Genomic DNA, 20,958 nt, shown 5'->3' with positions numbered 1-20,958 from the left:
CAGTCTGACATTTTCAGTCAATCCAGTTGAAGAGATCCAAACCTAAGGTACTACCCAACTATTGCAAGACTAGATGCCTTTGACCTGTGACTTCCCCACACACACTTCCCAGAGGAAGAGAAAATAGCTGCTTCAGTAGCAAACATTCTTTAGAGAGCAAATTATCACTCCCAAAGAATTGCCACTTCCTCTGAGTGGGAAAAAGGGCAAGGCACGTTCCCTTTCCATGGGCAGTGCACAGGCACACAGATCCTGAACTGCTCTGGTAGAAGGAAAGGAACAGGTTCAAGAACATCCTCAGGTTCCTGGACTATCTAAACTTCTGCCATAGCCTAGCAGAGAGGGAGAGAAAGATCCCACACAGTCTTTGAAACTGCTGAGACTAAATCACTTCAGATTTTGACTTCCTAGTGGCTCTTTGTATGTTCTAAGCAAGATTTCAGGACAACTGGTCTGGCACTACACAACAAGCTTTCAATGCTACAATACCTACCAATGCCTTACAAATGTATATTGAGGAATAAAATTACCTCTTTCCCTCCCCATCCCCACTCCTGATCTCACAGAAAAACCCAAAAGAACTGCCTCTTCTACACTGCCTACAGTTAACTCTTAGCAGACTCTTAGCCACTCTTGTGGCTGCACGAACAAGTCAATGCAGCTTATTGGACTTCTGCCTGTGCCTCAGCAGACAGATGGCATTCTCTGTACTTTTCGTCTGCTGGTCATATTTTCCACAATCCACTCCAGTAGTCTAAGCTCAACTAAGCTGCCGTCATTATCAGTCTCCTGAATAAAAACAAGCCTCCTAAGCTCAAGAACACAGGATTTCCTTAACCATATCAGAGCAGGCACTCAAGACAATAACCAACCACAAAAGCATTTTAAACCAGTCACAACAAAAAAACATGAATCTATTATTTAATTATGTGATAGCTTTTCCAGAAGTTTCTTTCTAACACAAAGTGTGTGCATTTCCTCATAATAGGATGATTCGTGCCCTCTATCAAGCCTTTCATATGAAAAGTCCATGCAGAGAAGGCACCCTGGTAATGGGGTTGGGAGACATCTATGGCATAAATGGACTTTCTGCTATATGATACTCTCTATTCGAGTAGCAAGCCTTTGAACAGTTGCAGTATATCTACACTAAAAGATCAATTAGAAGTTGGTAACTAAGTTCAATGACAAAACCAGTTATTTCACATGTATTCAATCCTACCTTCCCTAGGAAAACAAGGGCATGGAGTGGGGATAAAACTTTCTTCAGTACCTGCATTATTGAGAACCTACATTATCCTCTCAGGACTTCCTTGCAAATGAACATCAGGACCCTTACAGAAGTTACATACATACACTAGAGATTAAAACAGACTCTCCCTATTTAAAGGTTCCTCCAGTTCAGGACAGAGCAAATCTTTGGGAGACAGAATAAAGATCATGGTTTTCTGGTCTTGTCAGTGACATTTAAGAAACATGAGGTTAGAACCCATGCAGCCTGATTTGGGGAAGGAAGGACAGATTCACAAACCACACCAGGCATGTGAGACAACTTCAAGTGAGCTGAAGGTGCAAAGAGTGTAAATAGGTAGGCAAAGAGAGCAAGAAAAAAAGGCAGGGCAAGATGAAGGCAGAAAGTAATATGAGGAGCCCAGGAAGGCAGGCAAACACGAGCTGATAGGGAAAAAAAAATCCTATGTAAAGCAAATGAGAAAACTTTGCGTTAGCTGAGTAAGCAAGCTCCAACTGACAGCAAGCCCAGAAGGGAAGACCACACACAGGCTGAAAAGCTTAAGTAAGAGACAAACTAGATTAAAAGAAAAAGACAACTATAGGAGGCATTTGAAAAGGAGAGTGCAAGTACAAAAGACACAAGAAACAGAAGTACATGATAGAGAGTCAACCCCTTAGCACATACCCTTTCATATCTGGAAATGGAACTCCTGATTTTGGCTCACTGCTTGTTAGTTGCCAGAAATTATTTATGGTCAGATTCCACATATGCAGGCAAAGTTAGCTTTCAGTTAGCTGGACAGGTTGATAGAACTGGCAAAACTGGCAACTGCATCTAACTGCATGTGAGCCTCTGCAACTCCTGTGCATGAACCTGCACACACTTAGTGCCACTGGAACAGCTTAACCACCACCCTTTTTTGCCTTCCAAAAAAAGGAAAAACAAAAGAATGCCTCCCTCCCCCCCACCAAAAAAAAAAAGAAAAAGCCGCAGAACTAAGTTTTAGTTGGAACAAACCAGTCACATTGAGCGCTGGCCGCTGTGATGCCCTTACGTCAGTTTAGAAAGATGAAAGAAGGGTCCTCCATTAAATGGATTCATACAGCCCAAGATTAAAGTTGCACAACTATGAGAGAGTTAATGAAGTTACTTGAAGTAGAATTTATCTAGATGTCATTACATATTTCTAGTTTCCTTGGTTCCAATTTGTTGAATATTCTGTAAAATTCTAGATGTATTTCAGCTGTTTTGGAGAGCAATACTACCAATAAAAAAAGAGTTCACCTGATAGGACCTTCTTCCTTTCTTCCCCACCCTGATCATCTTCAGAATTGGAAAAGTTACTATACCAGTTCTCCGCTCAGCGGGATGGGGTTAAGCATCTACCCTTGCTTCAACAGTGTTATGGATGCTTATCAACGTTTGTTATAAGCTTGTGTAGCATTCACATATTAAAAACCTTGCAGAATGACGCATGTCACTGAACAACACAAATTATTCTTAGCTGCTTAGTAAGTATCCAGAAACCACATGGAAGTAGCTGCTTAGTTGGTACTTTTCTTCTGTGAGACTTTTTTCAGAAACTGTATGGTGTATCCATCATTCAGGTGCTCAACTTTTATCTTTTTAATCACACCATATCTTTAATTATCCAAACAAAGTGTGGCAAAGAGAGGGAAGTTAGACTTCAAATACTTAGTCTCATTTTGTGGCAGCAGACTATTAATCATGGTATTTCAACACTTAAGTGACTGGTTTCATATCCTTCTGCTATTATCTTTAGCAGACAAGCCAGAGGAGTGAAGTATACATCAAAATATCGGATTCCAAGAAAATCTTAGACATACTTCAGCAGTTTTATGAATCCCTTTTTACATGGCCCTGCAGTTTAAAGCTCAGTTTGCCTTGAAGGAACTTAGATGAGATTGCTCCATTTTCAAATGCTCGGAGTGCTCTCTGGTTTGTACACTACCTAAGCCATGTTTCAAGTTGATTTTCCAAATAGCCGAATTCAACTTCTAGACTATGAACTTCAAAAGCCTCAACCATTCAAACAGCAGATACTGCCTCAAGTATTCTGCTTACCAAAAATACTTGTGGCACATACAAAAGGGAAAAAATTTATTCCTCCTTTCCATTAGCTTAGGTGTAGGACAAAGCATACATTTTAATCACCAAGACAAGAAAACACACTGGAAGAAACACCCTCCATAAGCAGCTGGCATTCATTTCCTAATCCTAGCATAAGAATCCTGCTCTCATGTTCCCCAGGTAGTATCTTTGTGTGCACATTTGCAGAAAAAAGGATAAAGCATTTACACACAGTAGGCAAGAAAGAAACAAGAGGTTCCTGAGGGCAAGCCCCTCAAGAAATCAACCTGCTCTATTTATTCCATTCCACAAACTAAATCAATTTCTTCAGTATCTGAAAAAAAAAAAAAAAAAGACACCTGCAACAGACTCTATTGGCAAGTTAAACACTCAATGAATTGTCACAACAATAAATATTCAGATGAACTGCTACAGAATTAATCACACACTCGCAAGAAGGGAACTTGTTAGTAGGGTTACTTAAGAACCCATATATGCTATTGCCCTCTACTTTAGCAACAACAGAAGGCCAACATTATTGTGCCTCTCCTGTTCCTATTCAAACATAAGTCACACCAAACAGAAACCACACAAAAAGCATTTGGACCCCTTTAGGGATCAACATCATGAATGCTGATAATGACCATACTTCTGCCAGCTACATTGTCTTACAAGAACTCCTTATCAAAAAAAGGAACCTTGATAAGTGACATCAGATCACACTCCCTTAACTCAGAGAAGATAGCAACTTTAAATATGGTTAGTATCCTTAGAAATACAGTTACTTTTGCATGTGACTTTAGACAATGATTTAGAATAGAATAATTAAGTGGTTTCAAACTACTAATCAGCTTTTGCATGTTTCCAGACGCATTGGGAAATAAGCGGTAATTACAGCATCACAAAAAGGACGTGAGATCAGACTTTTGACAGCTGTTCAAAATCCTAAAAATACACCACGTGAATTTCATTACAGCTGGATATGTTTGAGCCACCTCATAAGCAACAACCGGACAACATGTACACGTACAGAAGCATAGATATACATGACCTAATACAAATCAAAAGGAACAAGAAAACTGAGAAGTACTAGCAATAAAGTAATACCATACTAGGTAAACCAAATTAAAATAACAATTCTTGCCTTCACGTAAGAAAAGATACAAGTATAATGAACAATTTCTACTCCTCTTTCTACACCTTTGCTATTAAAGTCCCTTGAGCTTTTTCATAGTTCAATTAGTTATATCAATACTTCCAAAGAGAGTTCTCCCACACTGCCTTACAGCTCAAGATCCATAAAGGTAGCTACCACAAACTGTATGCTCATATACAGAATGGTTTCAGTCTTAAAACTGAAGTTCTTTCTTTCTTTAAAGCATATAATTGCCTTCTGAAAAGCAAAAGGCCACAGGTACCTGCAACTACCCAAGTCATTCTAAAAAATATTAACTTTATTCTAGCTTTTAATCAAAGGCACAGAAAAATTATTAACTCAGAATTACTGAAGAAAGTGCTTACCTTCAATCCTTTTTAAGGCTGACAGGCAAGTATCCCGGCTTGGAAATTCGAATGGATTATTACAGGTCCGAATGGTGTCACATTCACATTTCCCATTGATTATGTTACAACCTGTTATAAGGTTTTCGTTGCATGGTTCAAATCCAAGGAGCTGATCATCGTCCCAGTTTTCATCTAAAATAAACAGGCAAATAAATTCACTATTGATTTCAGTTAAAGTATATAAATTCAGCTGCTTTAGGGTTGGGTACAATTTACTTCAAATTCGACACTGAGTTAAACAAGATAGGTTCAAAAATAAGAGATTAATCTAGACTGTGGGATTTGCCAAATATCTTGCTTTGCAGCTGTTCTATTGCCCATTTTGCTATAGTTACTGGCATTGTTTACTTCCATCTGTATGAAAAACTATCATGTCTTGAGGAAAAGCATAGCTGTAGTACAAATGAGTGCTATTCTAACCAAAATAACTTCTGCAGATACTCGAAGTTATATTTATCATGGAAGTGAGAACATTGGAGAGAACCTGCAGCTGTTACACAAGTCAAAACTGAGTCAGAAAGAGGGCATAATTAAACACAGTTTAAAAATGGATCACAGAATTCACTCTAGAGAGATAACTTTTTACTACACAAGTGCTACAAGATGCCAGGTCTTTGATACTGTAATATGACCAAAAGTGAGTTTCCCAGCACTCCTGGAAGAGCATTATCACTCTAGCAGATCTGCTCAAACACATCATGCTCCTTGCTGTCAAGTTGCAGGGGGGTAGCCAGGCTAGAATGAGTCTGTTCAAATAATTCTGCTACTTTCGATTCAGTCCAGTAAACATGTGCAGTTCCCATGTTCCCACTGTGCAAAGTTCCATTACTTCTCTGGTTAGAAGGACACATGCAACAAGATTTTTTTCCCCCCTCCAGAAGAGAGAAGTCCAGTCAGTCTAGAGTTCCACCACAACTGCAAGTTCCACACAGTCTCAGCTTCCTTAGATCAATTGCACAGACAGCAACATCCCACGGACTCCAACATTTAAGCAAGATACACGTTTTTATGCAGGATTGAATAAAATAAACCAGACATTACGTATTTTTTGCTATGGAGTGCCAGATCATTTTCCAACCTGGCCAGTCCACCAAATCAAGTGCTACAAAACAGTCACAGAGATGCTCTGCAACTTTTACTAATGACAAAAGGAACAGAACTACTTTCCATCTTTACATTAATCTATATTCCACAGCAGCTTTCACCTTGTGAAAGCATCTAGTAGTTCACCCCAGTTTTATATATCCTCAACATGCAAGTTTTCAAATATGCATTCTGCTAAAAAAAACAAAAAACAAAAAAACAACCAAACAAAAAAACTTTCAAAATGTTAAAACATCTTCCAGCTACAAAGTTTTGTTGCTGTTGCTCAGGTTTGTTTAAAAAAAAAAAAAAAAAAAAAAAAGATAGTGACTGAAGCAGGCAGTCTACAAACATTCCCTGCTTGTAAGATGCAGGGTTTCTAATGCTGAAGTGGGGTTACTCTGGAGAAGTAAATGAGGGAACAAAACCCTACAAGTACTGGCAAGACAATCCTTGCAGAGCCCCCCTCCATTGCCTAAGTGAGCGAGCTGCATAGTAGCAAGTGCACTCACAGACAGATGGGCTGCCACGTTTCCATGCAGAACACATCAGATCTCAACCACTGGTGCGCATGGAAAGCAGAGTCCCAAATGGACTAAAGTCACCCAGCCCACAGGCACGCTGACCAGGCTGGCCATTTGGTTGACCCCAGGGCACAGCAGCCACCTCTGGACCAGGTGCTGAATGAACCCCAGGCACACAGTCAGCCACACGTACCGACCCTGCCAGCAATAACAGGGAGGGAGGCATTAATTCTTGTCACATCTGCATTTAGGTATTGTTCAAAAGGAACACAGGTCCTCGGTTGACTCATGTCCCCTCCCCAGTCAGTCCTACTGACAGGAAGAAACGAAGAAAGAAAAATTATGAGGTTAACAGACTCATGAAGCAGCTCTTAGTCTGAGATACCCAACAAGCCTCACCTTGGAGAGAGCATCAGAAGATGCTCACCAGTACAGGAGGTCACAGCCAAACACAAACTGCTTTGTCAGCTGTCTGACACTGAAAAGCAGCCTAAAAATTAATAACAAATAAGATGTGCACACTGACGCTGGCTGACGTGTAAATACTTTCCACTCATGGAAACATGCAGTGTATCAGTTAATCTGCAGTTTTTCCTGTTTGGGGGAAGAAAAAGACAGCACCTGGAAAGAGCTTACCAGTTAAGGTAAGCCCAGTTTGTGACCTAGAGAGGCCATCTCTCACAGGTATGTTTCTTCCTCTGCAACCAGCTGCTTGTTTTCTGTCAGCAGAGCACCTTGCTGACAAGAACACCGAATAAACAACAAAGTCATTTTTAGATATGAAGAAGGGAGCCTCCATGGGAACCTCATGGGTGTTTTACTCAATAAAAATAGCAGAGGAAGAATAGTCATTAACCCCAGGAAGTAATTTATTTATTAAGTTGACCCATCATCCTATAGAGCAACTGTATCAATAAAAGTCAAAGGAAGTGGAGAAGTTCCTGAAGAGAAACTATTAACATTCTTTCAAGGGAAGATGCAGCTTCAGTAATTTTCGGGACACTTTCATGGTTAGGAGGCCATGCAAGCACAGTGAAAAAAAATCCCTGAGAATTTTGAGAACAATAATACATCCTGTTTTTGAGAAGCCGGAATACAGCCTGGACACTCTGTATGTTACAAATCATGGCGGTAACCCACGTAACAACAAGAACAAAAGTGGCAATAGCTGCGCTCTGAGACTCAGCGTGCCAAATTCCGTAGCCACAGGAACCACGGCTTGATCCTTAGCAGTCTTAAGAAACAGACAGGCTCCATTTGTTTGCAGAATCACTCCTTGTTTCTGATGCACAGGATCCCATCCCCTGCCTGTCTGCAGCCCAGACCCAAAGATGAGAACAGCCACCCTCACCTGTGGGGCTGGGCCATAGCCCTCAGCTCCTGGAGCTGCCCTCTCCCACCAAGCTCTGGAAACAAGCTCAGTGCAGATGGATGGGGCACACAGACCATGATGACAGCATGCTTTTTTCTTCTCCAGAGCTCCAGTTGACAGCATTTGTGAATTTTTTGCCCTACGGCATTTTGGCAGTGGAATTTTGAGGTTGACAGATCAGCAGAAGCTGCAAGCAGCAGGGCTTCTCTCACATAAGAGCTGCTTGTCCCATGTGAGGTTGAGGTGGGATCCACCTAGAGTGGAAAGCTGAGCCCTGCATTGCTCATGGATGAATACCTTGATGCAGACATACCGCACACCCCAGTACTATCCACAGTACTACCTGCTTTCCATTGCAAGAGTTTGACATCTTATCTGCCACCTCTCATGGATTTTCAGATGGGAGTGGAAAAGGACACACAAAGTGCTTGGCCCAGTACTCGGGTGTACCTAAGTCAATATCACACCCCTCAAAAGCAATCTCAGTAGTAATTAAGATGATGGAAAAGACGAGAAATCCCTCGGGAATACTTGCAGACAGCTTGTCTGACATAATGAATCTTGAACCAAGGTATTTTTCGGTACTGCAAGTGAATACTAAAAAGTTGCATTCAAATAGGATTAATGCAAAACCAGCTCTAGCCCAGACATCTTTTACCGAACTGCTTTTCACACATGTTGGAAACATGATTCCCATCAATGAAGGAGCAAACATGTAATGAAAAGAAAGATAGTTTTAGTTTAGTAAATCTAGTGTGATTTTTAACACAGGTTTAAAGACTCCTTTTTCTAGCTGATTTTTAAAGGTCCCATTACATGATTCCTTGTTTACCAGCTAGAGTAAACCCTCACAAGTCACACTAATAGAGGCAGAACAAAACTCCTTGGAATGAAAATGTGGAACCACATGAAAACACTTGCATGAGCTAGAAGGGATGAATCTAGTGTCTCACTTTGATTAAAACCTTTAGTTACTTGATGTGAAAGTATCTGATACTATTTGATGCAGACATATGGTGGTCCATCACAGCACGCTTCTTCCTTCACAGGTAACCAATACTTCAACTGATACAAAAATACATCTTGAACAGTCTAGCCACCATGATTCACATAACCTAGCCCCATTTCCAAAGTCATTGTGTCCTGCAGGCTACTCAAAGAAACTAAACCTGTACATGTTGATGATTTTAAATCCTGGGACAATTCATTAACAATTCTAGACTGCAGCACACATTTTCCTGAATTCTGTTTAATCTCCTCTGCAGATTCCTTTTCATGTATACCTCTCAGAAATCTGGATTATATGAAAGAAGAAACCAAGATATAACCATCTGTGAATGCTTTACTTCTCCATTTGGTTTAAGTCTCTAGCAGGGTTAACAAAACCCAAATGTAAGAATATAAGAGTTTCTCAAACCCCGATATGTATATTCGGTCCACTAGCTGACTTCTAAGACACACAAGAATAAAAAACAATAATAATAAAAAAAGTGTTTAACATTCTCGAATCTTTAGAAACAATCCAGCTGAAAAGCAGCCCAAAAGTAAATGGTTGTTTTTCATCCAGACTGATCTTAGTTTAGCTGCAATTTCCACCACCTCATTCTGCTGGCATAGTCAGGTAGGGGCAAAAAAAAAAAAAAAAAAGAAAAAAAGGGAAGAGGCCAGTCTTTTTAGCAATCCTAAGTTTACACTGGACTGCTGGTATACAGCCACTCATCCATCTTTTACACACATGCCTAAAGGCAATTCAAAGGCCTGAAGCAGTCTGATAATCACAGCTTGAAAGTCACTCTTTCAGGTCATTTCCATCTACATCTACATGTTCCTAATGCTTTCCAACTCATTCAGCAAGCTCTCTTTTCAGAGATTGTAGTTCTGTGTTTACTCAGACCAGAGTAAGTCTTGGACATAACACATCTTGAATTCTTCCAAGTGTGCTCTCATAACATAAGGAAGCCATAGGAGGGGAGGAATCATTAACTCCAAACCTTTTTAATTTTCTTCCATCATTCTTATATTTGCTTCCTGCAAAGCAAACAATCTGAGTGCAGCTCTGGGTCGTTGAACTCCCAAGTCCTGTCTTAGTGTGCTTCTATAGCAGGGAGGAGGATTAAGGCATTAACAAGTTGAGTAAGAGTAAGCAAGCAGCATTCCATGACTTCTTCCATGCCAAACCCTACATACAGGGGCTCACAGCACTGCTACATAGCACCTGTTTGCAGAATACAGATTTATTCACAAGTACAAAGTGACTTTTTTTTCCCTCCAAGACTGCCCTCATTCTTGAGGAGCTTGTAGACCTTAGGACTAGGAGCTGTAATCAGACAAATGTGGTGTGTAATCGTGATGAGTGATACAAATACAGGGCTCACATCTTGGCATTGGTAGAAGATTCAGAAGGAAGTGTGTGAAAAAACACTTGAAAAAATTAATCAACTGTAAGATCATAAAGTTCAAGTGAGTCAGTAGCTAGAATATACTGCTCAGTCTAACACATCTGTTTCCAGAAATATTCAACTACTAACTTGGGGCCTTATTTCTAAGGTACACAGTAGCTCACTATAGCTGCACTCATTGTCCCCATGTGAGGAAGACCATCTCGAAACTGCTGCAATTAGAAGTATAAGGAAAGACCCTTTTACAGGCTCCTTCTTCATTCCCTGAATGTTTGATTTCCCTCCCTTCAAGTTTCAATTACTTCTGGCTGTCACAGAATCTTCTCTTTCATTCTCTGCCTTCTCTTCCTTTCTGGACATTTACTGAATGTTAGCTATTATTTAGAAAGCCATATACCGTTCTCCTTTACAGCTTATAAAGATAATGCACCACCTCAGAACAGCAAGCTACACACTAGAATGGTCACTAAAGCAGCACTGTTGAGAACTCATAAAAACATTATATTTACAATAATCCTAAATTACAATCCGGGAGGGGTATGGCACTACATATATCGAGTGAACTTACATTCTTTACATTTAACCATAGCATGTTACTCAACTATTTCTGCCTTTTTAAAGCACAACAGCTAAGTTCTTAAAACACTGAAAGAAGAAAGACCATCAGACACATTGCCAATCTGAAAATGAAAGTCTGAGTCACATCATACAGACTTCTTGTATCCTTTTAAGACCTGCATTTGAAAGAGGAGAAAGAACACATTTCATAGTGACACAGAAGTGATCCTTCCTGAGACATCGACTGTCCCCTGGGAACAGGAGGGGGAACTTGCCAAAAGCTTCTCTGTCAAATCAGATCCAAGTTATGAGCCCCCATCACTCCAGTACACTGTTACACAGAAGTATTTGCAATCAGTGGTATTCATTAGGATGGTATGAGGCTCTGAAAGCATTCTACAGATTTTCTAGAATAAAATAAAAAAAAAGGAAATACTTCTTGCCAGTAGGCTTTGGCTTTACTTTGAACAGGAAAAAAGAACGATGGAAAGGAAATTCATGTTTTGGAGGAGCTGAACAATAGAAATGACTAATCACCACTAAAGAATGCTTGAAACCCAGCCCCAGACCTTGAAAAGCAGCAGAAGGAAAGGCTAGCCTTGAAGTGAATTTGTGCTTATGTACTGGCGGCAGTCCTCTCCCATCTCGCAACTTATTCCTTCAATGAAATCATGAGTCAGAGACCACAGCCGACACCATTCTGTGGTAAGACACACAGCTAACAGTTTTAAGATAAAGCAGTTTTTCCACCTTTTAGAAGGGCCCACTTTTCAAGATCAAATCTTCCTGTGGAATGTGTGTTAGCACAAAAGGGCTTTGTAGGTTCCCGATAAAACTTCTGGCCAAAGCTAGAGAAAGAAACCATACCACAACATTCAGATAGTTCAGGAACACCATACACATAAGGCTTGTCTCAAGTGTGAGTGCTTGCTTTATCCTGTTCGAACTAGAACTTGTATCTCAAGTGATCAAATCCCCAGTACAGTGAAAAAGATTTTCACTGCAGCAGCTCTCCACGTGTCTCAAGGCAGTTATTTCATCCTGAAGAATGCAGAAAGTATTTATGCAAACCAGCTTTCCACTCAGTTATCAGAAACTCCACAGAAGCCATGAGGAAAGCAGAGAAACAAATGGAAGAGTTAAGTAAAGCACAAGACTTGGCCAACTATTTTAGTTTCTAAAGTTTTCCCTAGTCCATAGTGCCTACAATGTTTCAGTCCTCCAGGTACCTCGTGCTTTAAAAAGCAAAGAAAAAAAGAAACACAGACCTTCACTATTTGTGCTTCCCCCCAAAAAAGGGCTGAATTATATTTCCATCAGCTTCTGCCCCAAAGATGTCCTGAAATGATGAAGAATTAAAGCTGTGAGATTTGACTCCTAGACATTTATGTACCTGAAAAAGAGACTTGCTAATTATTTATTTTAGTCTTATGGACAGAACTACAACTTGTTTGTAAACAGCTGACTGAAAAACACTACACAGTGTACCAGGGCTTAATCTGTCAGCCAGAGCCTCTGCCAGTACTCCTCTGATTAGAATGAGCACGGACAGCAGTGTTTAAGCTGTCCTAGCAGATTTTTCCTTTAGCTCTAGAAAAAAGCTGAAAAAATAATATATTGGTAAAGCCACAAGAAAGGGCCAAACCTTTATGTCCATTTTCCAAAGGAGGTTGAAGTTCCAATGTTTTTTAAGTTGCACACCTTGCCCATACACTTTGGAAGTCGGCATGAGCAGCCATATGCTGTGACTTCATTGCAAACAAGCAGCTAACCGGCAGTTTGCTGACACTGCTCTTCAGAAGCAAAGCAGACAACTGTAAATTTTTCCCTAGGAGAAATTCTGGAACAGTGCTATGCATAAAGCAGCCTGTGCTCAGCAGAGTCCACGATATTAGAAGCAAGTTGATATTCCAAGCCTTTTGCCCCCAGTTATTAACACAGCATCACTGAACACCAGAATTACATAATGTTTCACAGGAATTACAAGAGCGAGAAGCTTGCATCCAATTATTTAGTCACAGAAGACTACAAAAGAACTCTGAATATCCTTGCTTTAGAGTTACCATCAAAAGGTTGTTTTTTTTTTTCATTTTTCTAAATACCGATTTAGAGATAGACATCAGCTTGACTCTTCATACTATCGAAGCAGCACGTTTTACATTAGCATACCTAACACCATCAGGATAATTATTAGGACAGCAGGTTGACCACGAGCCAGCAACATGCCCTTGCGGCAAAGAAGGGCAACGGTATCCTGGGCTGCATGAGGAGGAGAGCTGCCAGCAGGCTGAGGGAGGGGATCTTTCCCTTCTGCTCAGCACTGGTGAGGCAGCACCAGGACTACTGTGCTCCCTCAAGTAGCCAGGCTCTTTTCAGTAGTGCCCAGGGACAGTATGAGAGGCAATGGACACACACTGGAGCACAGGAGATGCCATCTAAACACCAGGAAACACTTCTCTACCTTGCAGAGGACAGAGCACTAGCATGGGTTGCCCAAGGAAGCTGTGGAATCTCCCTCCTTGGGGATCTTCAAAAGCCACCTGAACATGGTCCTGGGCAACCTGCTCGAGCAGGGGGTCCCGAGCTCCCCTCCAACCTCAGCCATTTAGTGACACCCAGCTTTTTATCAACAGCTTATCAGAGAGGGAAAACACACCTCTATATGCATACATCCATCCTTCCTGGAAGGAGATGCAGACAAAAACAAAAGCCCAAAGAGAAGAGAGCATATGCTGTAGTACAACTTTTAAGTTTAATTTGTTTCAAGAACAAGTGATCCAACAGATCATACACTCTCAGATTCTGAAACATTACACTTGATAATTTAAAAAAAAACTATTAAAAATTCCATCAGTGCCAAGGTAGCCAGCAATACAAAGACATAAAATTTCGGAAGTTAGTGACAACATGGGAATGGGTGCATGCCTGTGAGCCAGTGCTTTTCTTCCTGTCCCCAACCCTATGCTTTCCTGTTTGTTTTCTGACTGTAAGAAAGATCTACACCCTCATGACCTACATGGTGTTAACGTGATCTGCAGATTCAGAAGTACCCAGCATAACGAGTGAAAGCTGCTGGAGACTGAATATTGCCTCTGGTAAAGGCGTGAACTGCTTCCATTCATCTTAATACATTACTAAAGGCTTGCATCCTCCAAACATGGCAAAACTAGTCTGTTTAGGTAATTCCCTCAGGGACCATCTTTTAATCACCCATATGCTTATGTGGAATTTAATCTAGATAGCCTTTATACAAAGTTATCTTCACATCTTAGTTTATATTGGTAAGTTTCTCCATACACACAAGCTTTCTGTCAGTATTAGTCATTTTCCAGATTATATATACATATATACCAAAAGACAGAGTTAAAATGTAATTCAGCCAGGCTGTACAATTGCTGTCACATGACATCTTGGGCAAAACTGTGAACTCACCATTACCATGTTTATGTTCTCTGTGGATTAAACGGATTCTCAAATGAAAGCAGTTTGCAAGTCACGAGACATTTAATAGGTCATTTCTACAAAGCGTTTAATCCATTAAAACAGAGAAACATGTGGTCCTTCCTGCAAGATGCTATAAACTTTATTCATGGAGCTTAAGAATACTTGGGGGAGGGAGGGGATGGCGGGCAAGGAAAGGATGGGAAGAGGCAGGCATTTTGGAACCATATTAATGGGGTAATTATTGCAAAATATGCCTGTCAGTCAAATGGCATTTTGGTTGACTAAATGCTATGCGAGAAGTTAAATTATGAGAGTGTTCTTGCATCAGCTACAGGGTACTTAAAGCAGCAAACATGCCTAGGGGTACAGAAATTACAAGTAATCATTCTACTAGCTCCGGCCAAGCTATCTAGCAAGTTTGAAGGTAGTTTTTTTAAAAAACAGTCTTTATAAGAAGAATGATTTGGGGGAAGCTGAAAAAATAACCATCTTCTAAGGACAAAAAATGTTAATCACCAGAGGATGCTTGAAGTAGGGTCAAGTGAGATGAAATGGCTTCAAAAAAATAAAAAAAGAGCATTCCTCCCAGCAGAAGTTAAGAGGTTTAGCCATTCAGCCTATCCACAGAAAGATTTCTAATTTTAAGCTAACTGTGCTGATACAAAACAGCAGAAGTCTGCCAATTCCTGTATCAATATCCTTCCCTATATCAGTTGAGCTTTTCTGTTTCATTTTTGTTGAAGTACAGAAACCAAGCAATTCCTAAAATTGAAACACGATGCTCAGAAACAGAGAGGAAACTATTTCCAAGTCAAAAAAGCACCTGATTCAAATTCCATGACATACTCAGTGTTACATGTTCTTACTGATGTTGAGATTTCAGTGTAGACACAAACCAGAGCAGAAACAGCTTGTAAGTTACCTTTATATAAGAAGTCAGCGTGTGCCTACATAAGCATTTTCTGGGGACTGAGAGGGGACTGTTAAATATGGCTAAGACTGCCACATCAGAAGCTGAATACCCACCATCAAAGAACTACTGCTAATTCCAGCTATGTACGTTCAATAATTTTTGTTATAATTTCTTCAATACCGTGAATAATTTAATTGTCATTCTCCCCCCCACCAGAGTCTGGGTTACTGACAGCCTTTAAACCTTGTGTTTTGGCTGCCTTCATGCCAACAATCATCCCGTGCACCACTTAAGTCCCCAGTTAGATCTGTTTTGACCTGAAGTTAGTGGAAGAAGTTCTCTGCAGGCACAGGAACATCAGAACTATATGGGTATTTCCCCAGCCGTTCACTGTGTAACAAAGTTAAACAACAACAAAAAAAGTTAAGAAACCTGAGCAACACTGTTTCAATCAAATGTATATAAACAACCAGGGTACTCATATACAGCTTCTAAATTACCCAAACTTCAGTAACTTGTACTCAAAGCAAACAGTCACTTATGTTTAGGGGTCTGGACCGCACCACAAGAAGCCAAGCATGTTGTATGGAAGTCATATGGATACAGAGTATTACGTTCTGGGCTGTGTGTCCACTGCCCCATTAGATACAGAACAGAAGGCTGAAAACAAGGTTCTCCCAAGGGAACCAGCTACAGAAGTTACAAGTAACAGCCCTCCTAGTGTTAGAAATATTAGCAAGTCACTCTTACTGGACAAAAACAGAGGCAGAACTCCATTTGCATTTGTGAAACTAATGATCGAATAAAAGAAGCTTAGCTCCCCTTCTCCCCGTTTTGGAATAAAACAAAAACACCAACAAAAGAAGAAACGTTTTCAAGACTCTGTATCTTCTCATCAGCTTCTCATTACCTATAATTCTCCACCACAGGTTTCTAGGGGAAGAAACCGTAGTCCACAGTAAGCTTAAATGTGAGGGGCACAGAAGACACCCAAGCTCCCCGGTTCTCCCAGCAAGGGATCAAATGGACAATAATGCTCCCAAAGAGCTGCAGATACGTGAAACAGACCAGGACGAGGCACAGGAGGACAAATGTCTACCATCTTCCTAGGGGAAGAACCTGCATACTTCTCAACGCTTGCCTAAAATCAGTGACAGCAGCTTCCGAACCCCTGCTCAGAAGCTATGCACTAGGCAGCCAAGCCTCAAGTATTTGTGACAAGCCTTAAATTGCCTACAGTAGCAAAAAGAAAACAGCAGTAACTGAACACAGCCCCAAACTAAAACAAATAAGCCCTCTCTGCTCCATGCTATCAGTAAGCTACTGGAGCAAATATGTTTTACAACAGATACCTAGAGGCTAGCTCGTATGGAAGTATGGTCTTAAAGGGAACATAAGAACACAGTAAAACTAGCAGTTTTGTTAACTTCTCATTTCAAGTGTATCATAAAAACTTAAGCCATGCTTTTATTACACAGTTAAAAATAAAGTAATTCCAGCTCATTTTCAGTGTTATTTCATATGCTGCTGTTATGCCTTAAAGCAGCTTAGCAAAGCAATCAAGGCCTCTTCATCCAAGAGCACCAGAAACTGGGGAAGTGTCAAAACAGAGATGAGAAAAGAGTCATCATGAGAAATGCCTTCAAAACCAACCTCCTACATCAGAGATTTTCCAAGGCCTTCCTATTCCCCAGAAAGAAGGAGCTCTGCACAGCCAGACAACTGCTGAAGCCAAGGCCAAGGCCCTCCCAGGGAACTCTTGGCTAATTAGGAGGTGGCTCCAGGTCCACCCCCAAAGGCAGACAGCAAGACTGGTCCCTGCTTTGAGCTCACAGTTTCTCAACGCTAAGAGCATTTGGCTCTTAGCCGGCTCTATGCTCTCAACACCTCATCGATCCAATCCAACGGCTCCCCTGCAAAGTCGAAAGAGGCTGGAGGTGTTCAAAGTCTCTCAAGGTTGCTTTCAGAAGAAGTACACAGCCGTGCCTGGAAAAACTGACCTAAGAGTTATCCTTTACCAAGAATACAACTACAGAAGTGTAAAATAAGTGCCGGAAGGGCATCTATAGACATCACAATAATGCCACAAATTAAGCCTTAGAACTGCATGAAGGCCTGAACAGTTAACATGGGAATGTCACTAGGGAATTTCTTCAGGCTTTAGATGGGTGAAGAAAAGAACCTAGAAATAGTAACAGATTTCATCAGTAAGTGATGATTTAAAAAAGAAGAAAATCAACTACTTCTAGTTTCAGAAACAGTGGCCATCAGTGACAGGTTCCATGGAAACTTCTCCATCAGGCATCATAGAGCTCCCTTAAGAATGTTAAGGCACTCGACATATTTCATCCTAATACCAAATTAACATGCAAATATTTTTACCTGGTGTAATTACAGCTTCGAGTTTTCTGTAGCCAAATATGCATTGATATGCTAAACTAAGCCAGAGCATCACACTCAAGATTAAAAATTAAAAAAAAAAATGCTTATAACTGTAGCCAGTAGGGGTCATTTCAGTGTAAAAAATGGCAGTGAAAGAGAAGGCTAGAGACGGGAAGGAGAGTAAAACCCATCAGTTTCTACTCACACAGTTCTGCAAATCACTTCCATTTCCTCCTCCCTGAACTGGGGTAGGTAGCACAGGGCTTACACTCCCAAAAGACAGGATTAAAAAAATCTGCTTAGAAAAACACTGCTTAGTATTATTGATATATCAGATATCACCAGCCCATTCTGTTTCACACGTGCATGTAAACTGCACAACTGTCAATTGGTCACACAATTGATCACACCAATTAAAAACACAGAGTTAATCAACCTTATTTCAGTGAAGGGAGGTAGTACATTAAGTCTCATTTTTTTTCCCCCTTGCTGTCAAGCCTCATACACAATACACGCCATAAAGAACAACACAATTGTTTTTGTTGGTTGGAAGGAGGCGGTTTCCTGACAATTCACTAATAGGTATTCCAGTACGATTTATTAGGCTGACAGTTTAGCTCAGTTGCTTTTCATTTACGAGAACGAAAATTAAATAGATAAGTTATCTCTCCGACTATTCCTATAGGGACAGCTGGAACTAGTTTCTAACCACAACACTAATTGAAACGCAGTGTTGCCAACAAATGCTTCATACTATTTTCAACAGTAGATGGGACGTGTTACGAGTTGAACTACAGCAACGTACAGATTGCATCACTTCAAAGGAATGAAATACTCCTAAACTGCCAGAGACGTCCGTACTGCGATACAGTAAGGGAGCTGGAACATTGAGACGTTTAATGACTGTAGGCTTTTATTTCCTTTAACCAAGGGAGGGAAAAAACTTTAAGACATTTAAGACAGTCTTTTGCTTAAAAACATGTGAAAAGAGAAACTCATCCAAAACAAGGCAGGTTTTTTGAAGAACCTTTTCTCTATATACCTGAACTTTTCTTTTAAAGATAACTTTACCAACACATTAGAAAAAAGTCTACAGAAACATACACAATCAGCTTCACGGACTCAAAGAAGGTCTTCAAAGCAGTTCAGAGCCATTTTTAATTCTTTAACGGAGCTTTTAACCCTGAAACCAGCCCTACCTAAGCAACAGCTACAGATAGGATACCCTGACTTGATGCAATTCATTCGTGAGAAAGGTGAACAGAGCTTCAAATAATAACCTGTGCCAGAATAAAGGTCAGATGCCCACTAAAAAGGATCAGTTTTAGTTCTCTCAAAACAGTGTATCATTTTAAATGCAAGTTTTTGGACAGATGCTGTCTCAACAGCTTTCTGGACTTTCTACTGCCCTCTACCCGCTGAGAGGAGCAAGCCTTGCTTTTATTTTCCAGAATTGTCGGAGCTCGCACTCTAAGTCTCACATACATTTATACATATCCCAAACTACTGGTTATTTGTAATCTCTTTACAGCGCCATGTTTTCCCTCGACTTGGGGGAAGACAGAGATGGAGGGACAGGGCAAAAGAAGGGAGACTGAAAGACTTCTCTTTGGCCTTTTGTAAAAAAGCATAGAGAAGAAATTTTAAGCTCTCCAATAGACACACAATTTGAAGAGGGAGTGTGAGCAAACTTCTCTCGCGCTCCATGCTAGCTCATCACCTCGCAAGCAGCAGTAGAGCAGCCGGGGGGACTTGGGGAAGAGTCGGGCCCTGGGGATCCCTCTTGCTGTGGGAGCAGGGAAAAGCCAGCCTGCCTTATCGTGCACCCAGCGTGTGCAGGCGGGTAGATATTAAGTGACAGGAACAGGAAGGAAAACTTTACAACAGATGATCAGCCTTTGTGTTTTCTTACAGAGGAGGAATCCGGAACAGACATCATGCGTGTAGCACTGACCTCCCCTGATCTCAATCTGGCAAGCCGCTGCCAGGTCCTCTCTTATCGAGCAACCCGAGCAGGGGATCAGTAGCTGGCCGGCTTGACGCAAGCTACCGAGGAGCTAGCGAGCTACTAAGGAGGGGATGAAACTGGGAGAGCTCGACGTTAGCTTAAGCTACCAAAACTGAAGGGTAAAAAAACTTTTCAGCAGTCTGCCGGGCAGAAGGGCCCGAAAGCCGCACTGGCGGCGGGGGGCGGGCAGAGCAAAGCAAAGCAGGAGCGGAGCAGGAGCCGAGCGGGGCGGCCCCGGGCTCCCCACCTCGGGCGGAGCGGGGCGGCCCCGCCTCTCGGGTCCCGCCGCCGGGGGTCGGGTTCTCGGAGGACCCGGGGACCGGAGGGAGGAGAGCTCGGGGCGGGGGGGGGGGGGGGGGGGGGGGGTGTCTCCGTCCGCCTCTCACCTTCGCAGACGCCCACTTCGTACTCGGTGATGGAGTCGCCGTTGAGCGGCGGGCGGATGACACAGCGCAGCCCCCGGTCGCAGGCGCCGTGCAGCCCGTAGACGCCCCCGCAGCTCTCGTTGCGCTGCCGGGCGCACATGAAGCAGCAGCCGCAGATGCCCAGGACGATGCTGCCGGGGCAGCTCTTGGGCTCCTCGCACTTAGACTCGTCGCAGGGCAGGCAGACGAGCGCCCGCGTCCCCGACTCGCCCAGCAGCAGCGCCAGCAGCAGCAGCCACCCCGCCGCCGCCAGGTGCCAGCCGCCGCCACCTCCGCCGTCTCCGCCCGGGCGCCTCCTCCCCGCCGAGACCGCTGCCAGGTACATCCCGGCGCCGGGGGGAGCCCCGCCGGAGCCCCCGCGCCGGGCGGCGGACCCGAGCGTGCCGCGGCTCCTTCCCGCCGCCCCCGCCTGCGGCCCCCCGAGGAAAGTTTCCTCGCTCGGCGGCGGCCGCTTCAGCCAAACTTCTGCGCCGGGCGGCGGCGGCTCCGCCCGCTGCCCCCTCCGGGAAGCGGCGTCCGTCGGTCCGGCCGTCCCGCGGCTCCCGGCCCCGGCGGTCCCGTCCAAGGCCGGTGAGCGGCAGGCGGCCGCGAGCCCCTGGGCGCGGCGACGGCTGCTGGTGCTGTGCTGCGCTGTGCCCCGCCGCGCTCCCCGCGCTGCGCCCCACTCGCCGCCCGAGCCCCGACTCGCCTCCTGCCTGCGACTCGCCCCGCTCCGAGTGCGCCCTCTGCCCTTCCCCCATTGGGCGGTGATCGCCCTCTCCCCGCCCCCGATGCCCCTCCGCGCCTTCCCATTGGCTAGCTCCCCGGCGGGCCCCGCCCTCCCTCCCTCCTCCTCCTCCGCCTCCTCCTCCTCCTCCTCCTCTCCCTCTCCCCCCAGCTCCCGGGGCCGGGGAGCGACGCAGCCGAGGCGGGCGGCGGCAGCAGCCTGGGCCCCACGGCGGCCGCCGCCTCCCCCCGTCCCG

The 20,958-nt window shown here is 43.1% G+C and overlaps 1 protein-coding gene across 1 annotated transcript in view; it reads right to left on the bottom strand.

The window, feature by feature from the left end:
* CRIM1 (cysteine rich transmembrane BMP regulator 1) overlaps positions 1–20,671 on the bottom strand; it is a 179,666-nt gene extending 158,995 nt beyond the window's left edge. The window contains exons 1-2 of the mRNA XM_035558101.2: positions 19,958–20,671; positions 4,847–5,020 (exon numbers count right to left, since the gene is read on the bottom strand). Of these exons, the coding sequence (XP_035413994.1) occupies positions 4,847–5,020; positions 19,958–20,321 (538 nt within the window). The 5' untranslated portion in view covers positions 20,322–20,671. The remainder of the gene's footprint in view (positions 1–4,846; positions 5,021–19,957) is intronic.
* Positions 20,672–20,958: the final 287 nt, after the last annotated feature.

This window comes from Cygnus atratus, chromosome 3 (assembly GCF_013377495.2).
Source record: "Cygnus atratus isolate AKBS03 ecotype Queensland, Australia chromosome 3, CAtr_DNAZoo_HiC_assembly, whole genome shotgun sequence".
In the NCBI taxonomy this organism is placed as follows: Eukaryota; Metazoa; Chordata; class Aves; order Anseriformes; family Anatidae; genus Cygnus; species Cygnus atratus.
The sequence above is the reverse complement of the archived record's forward strand: the minus strand, read 5'-3'. Positions and strand labels throughout refer to the sequence as shown.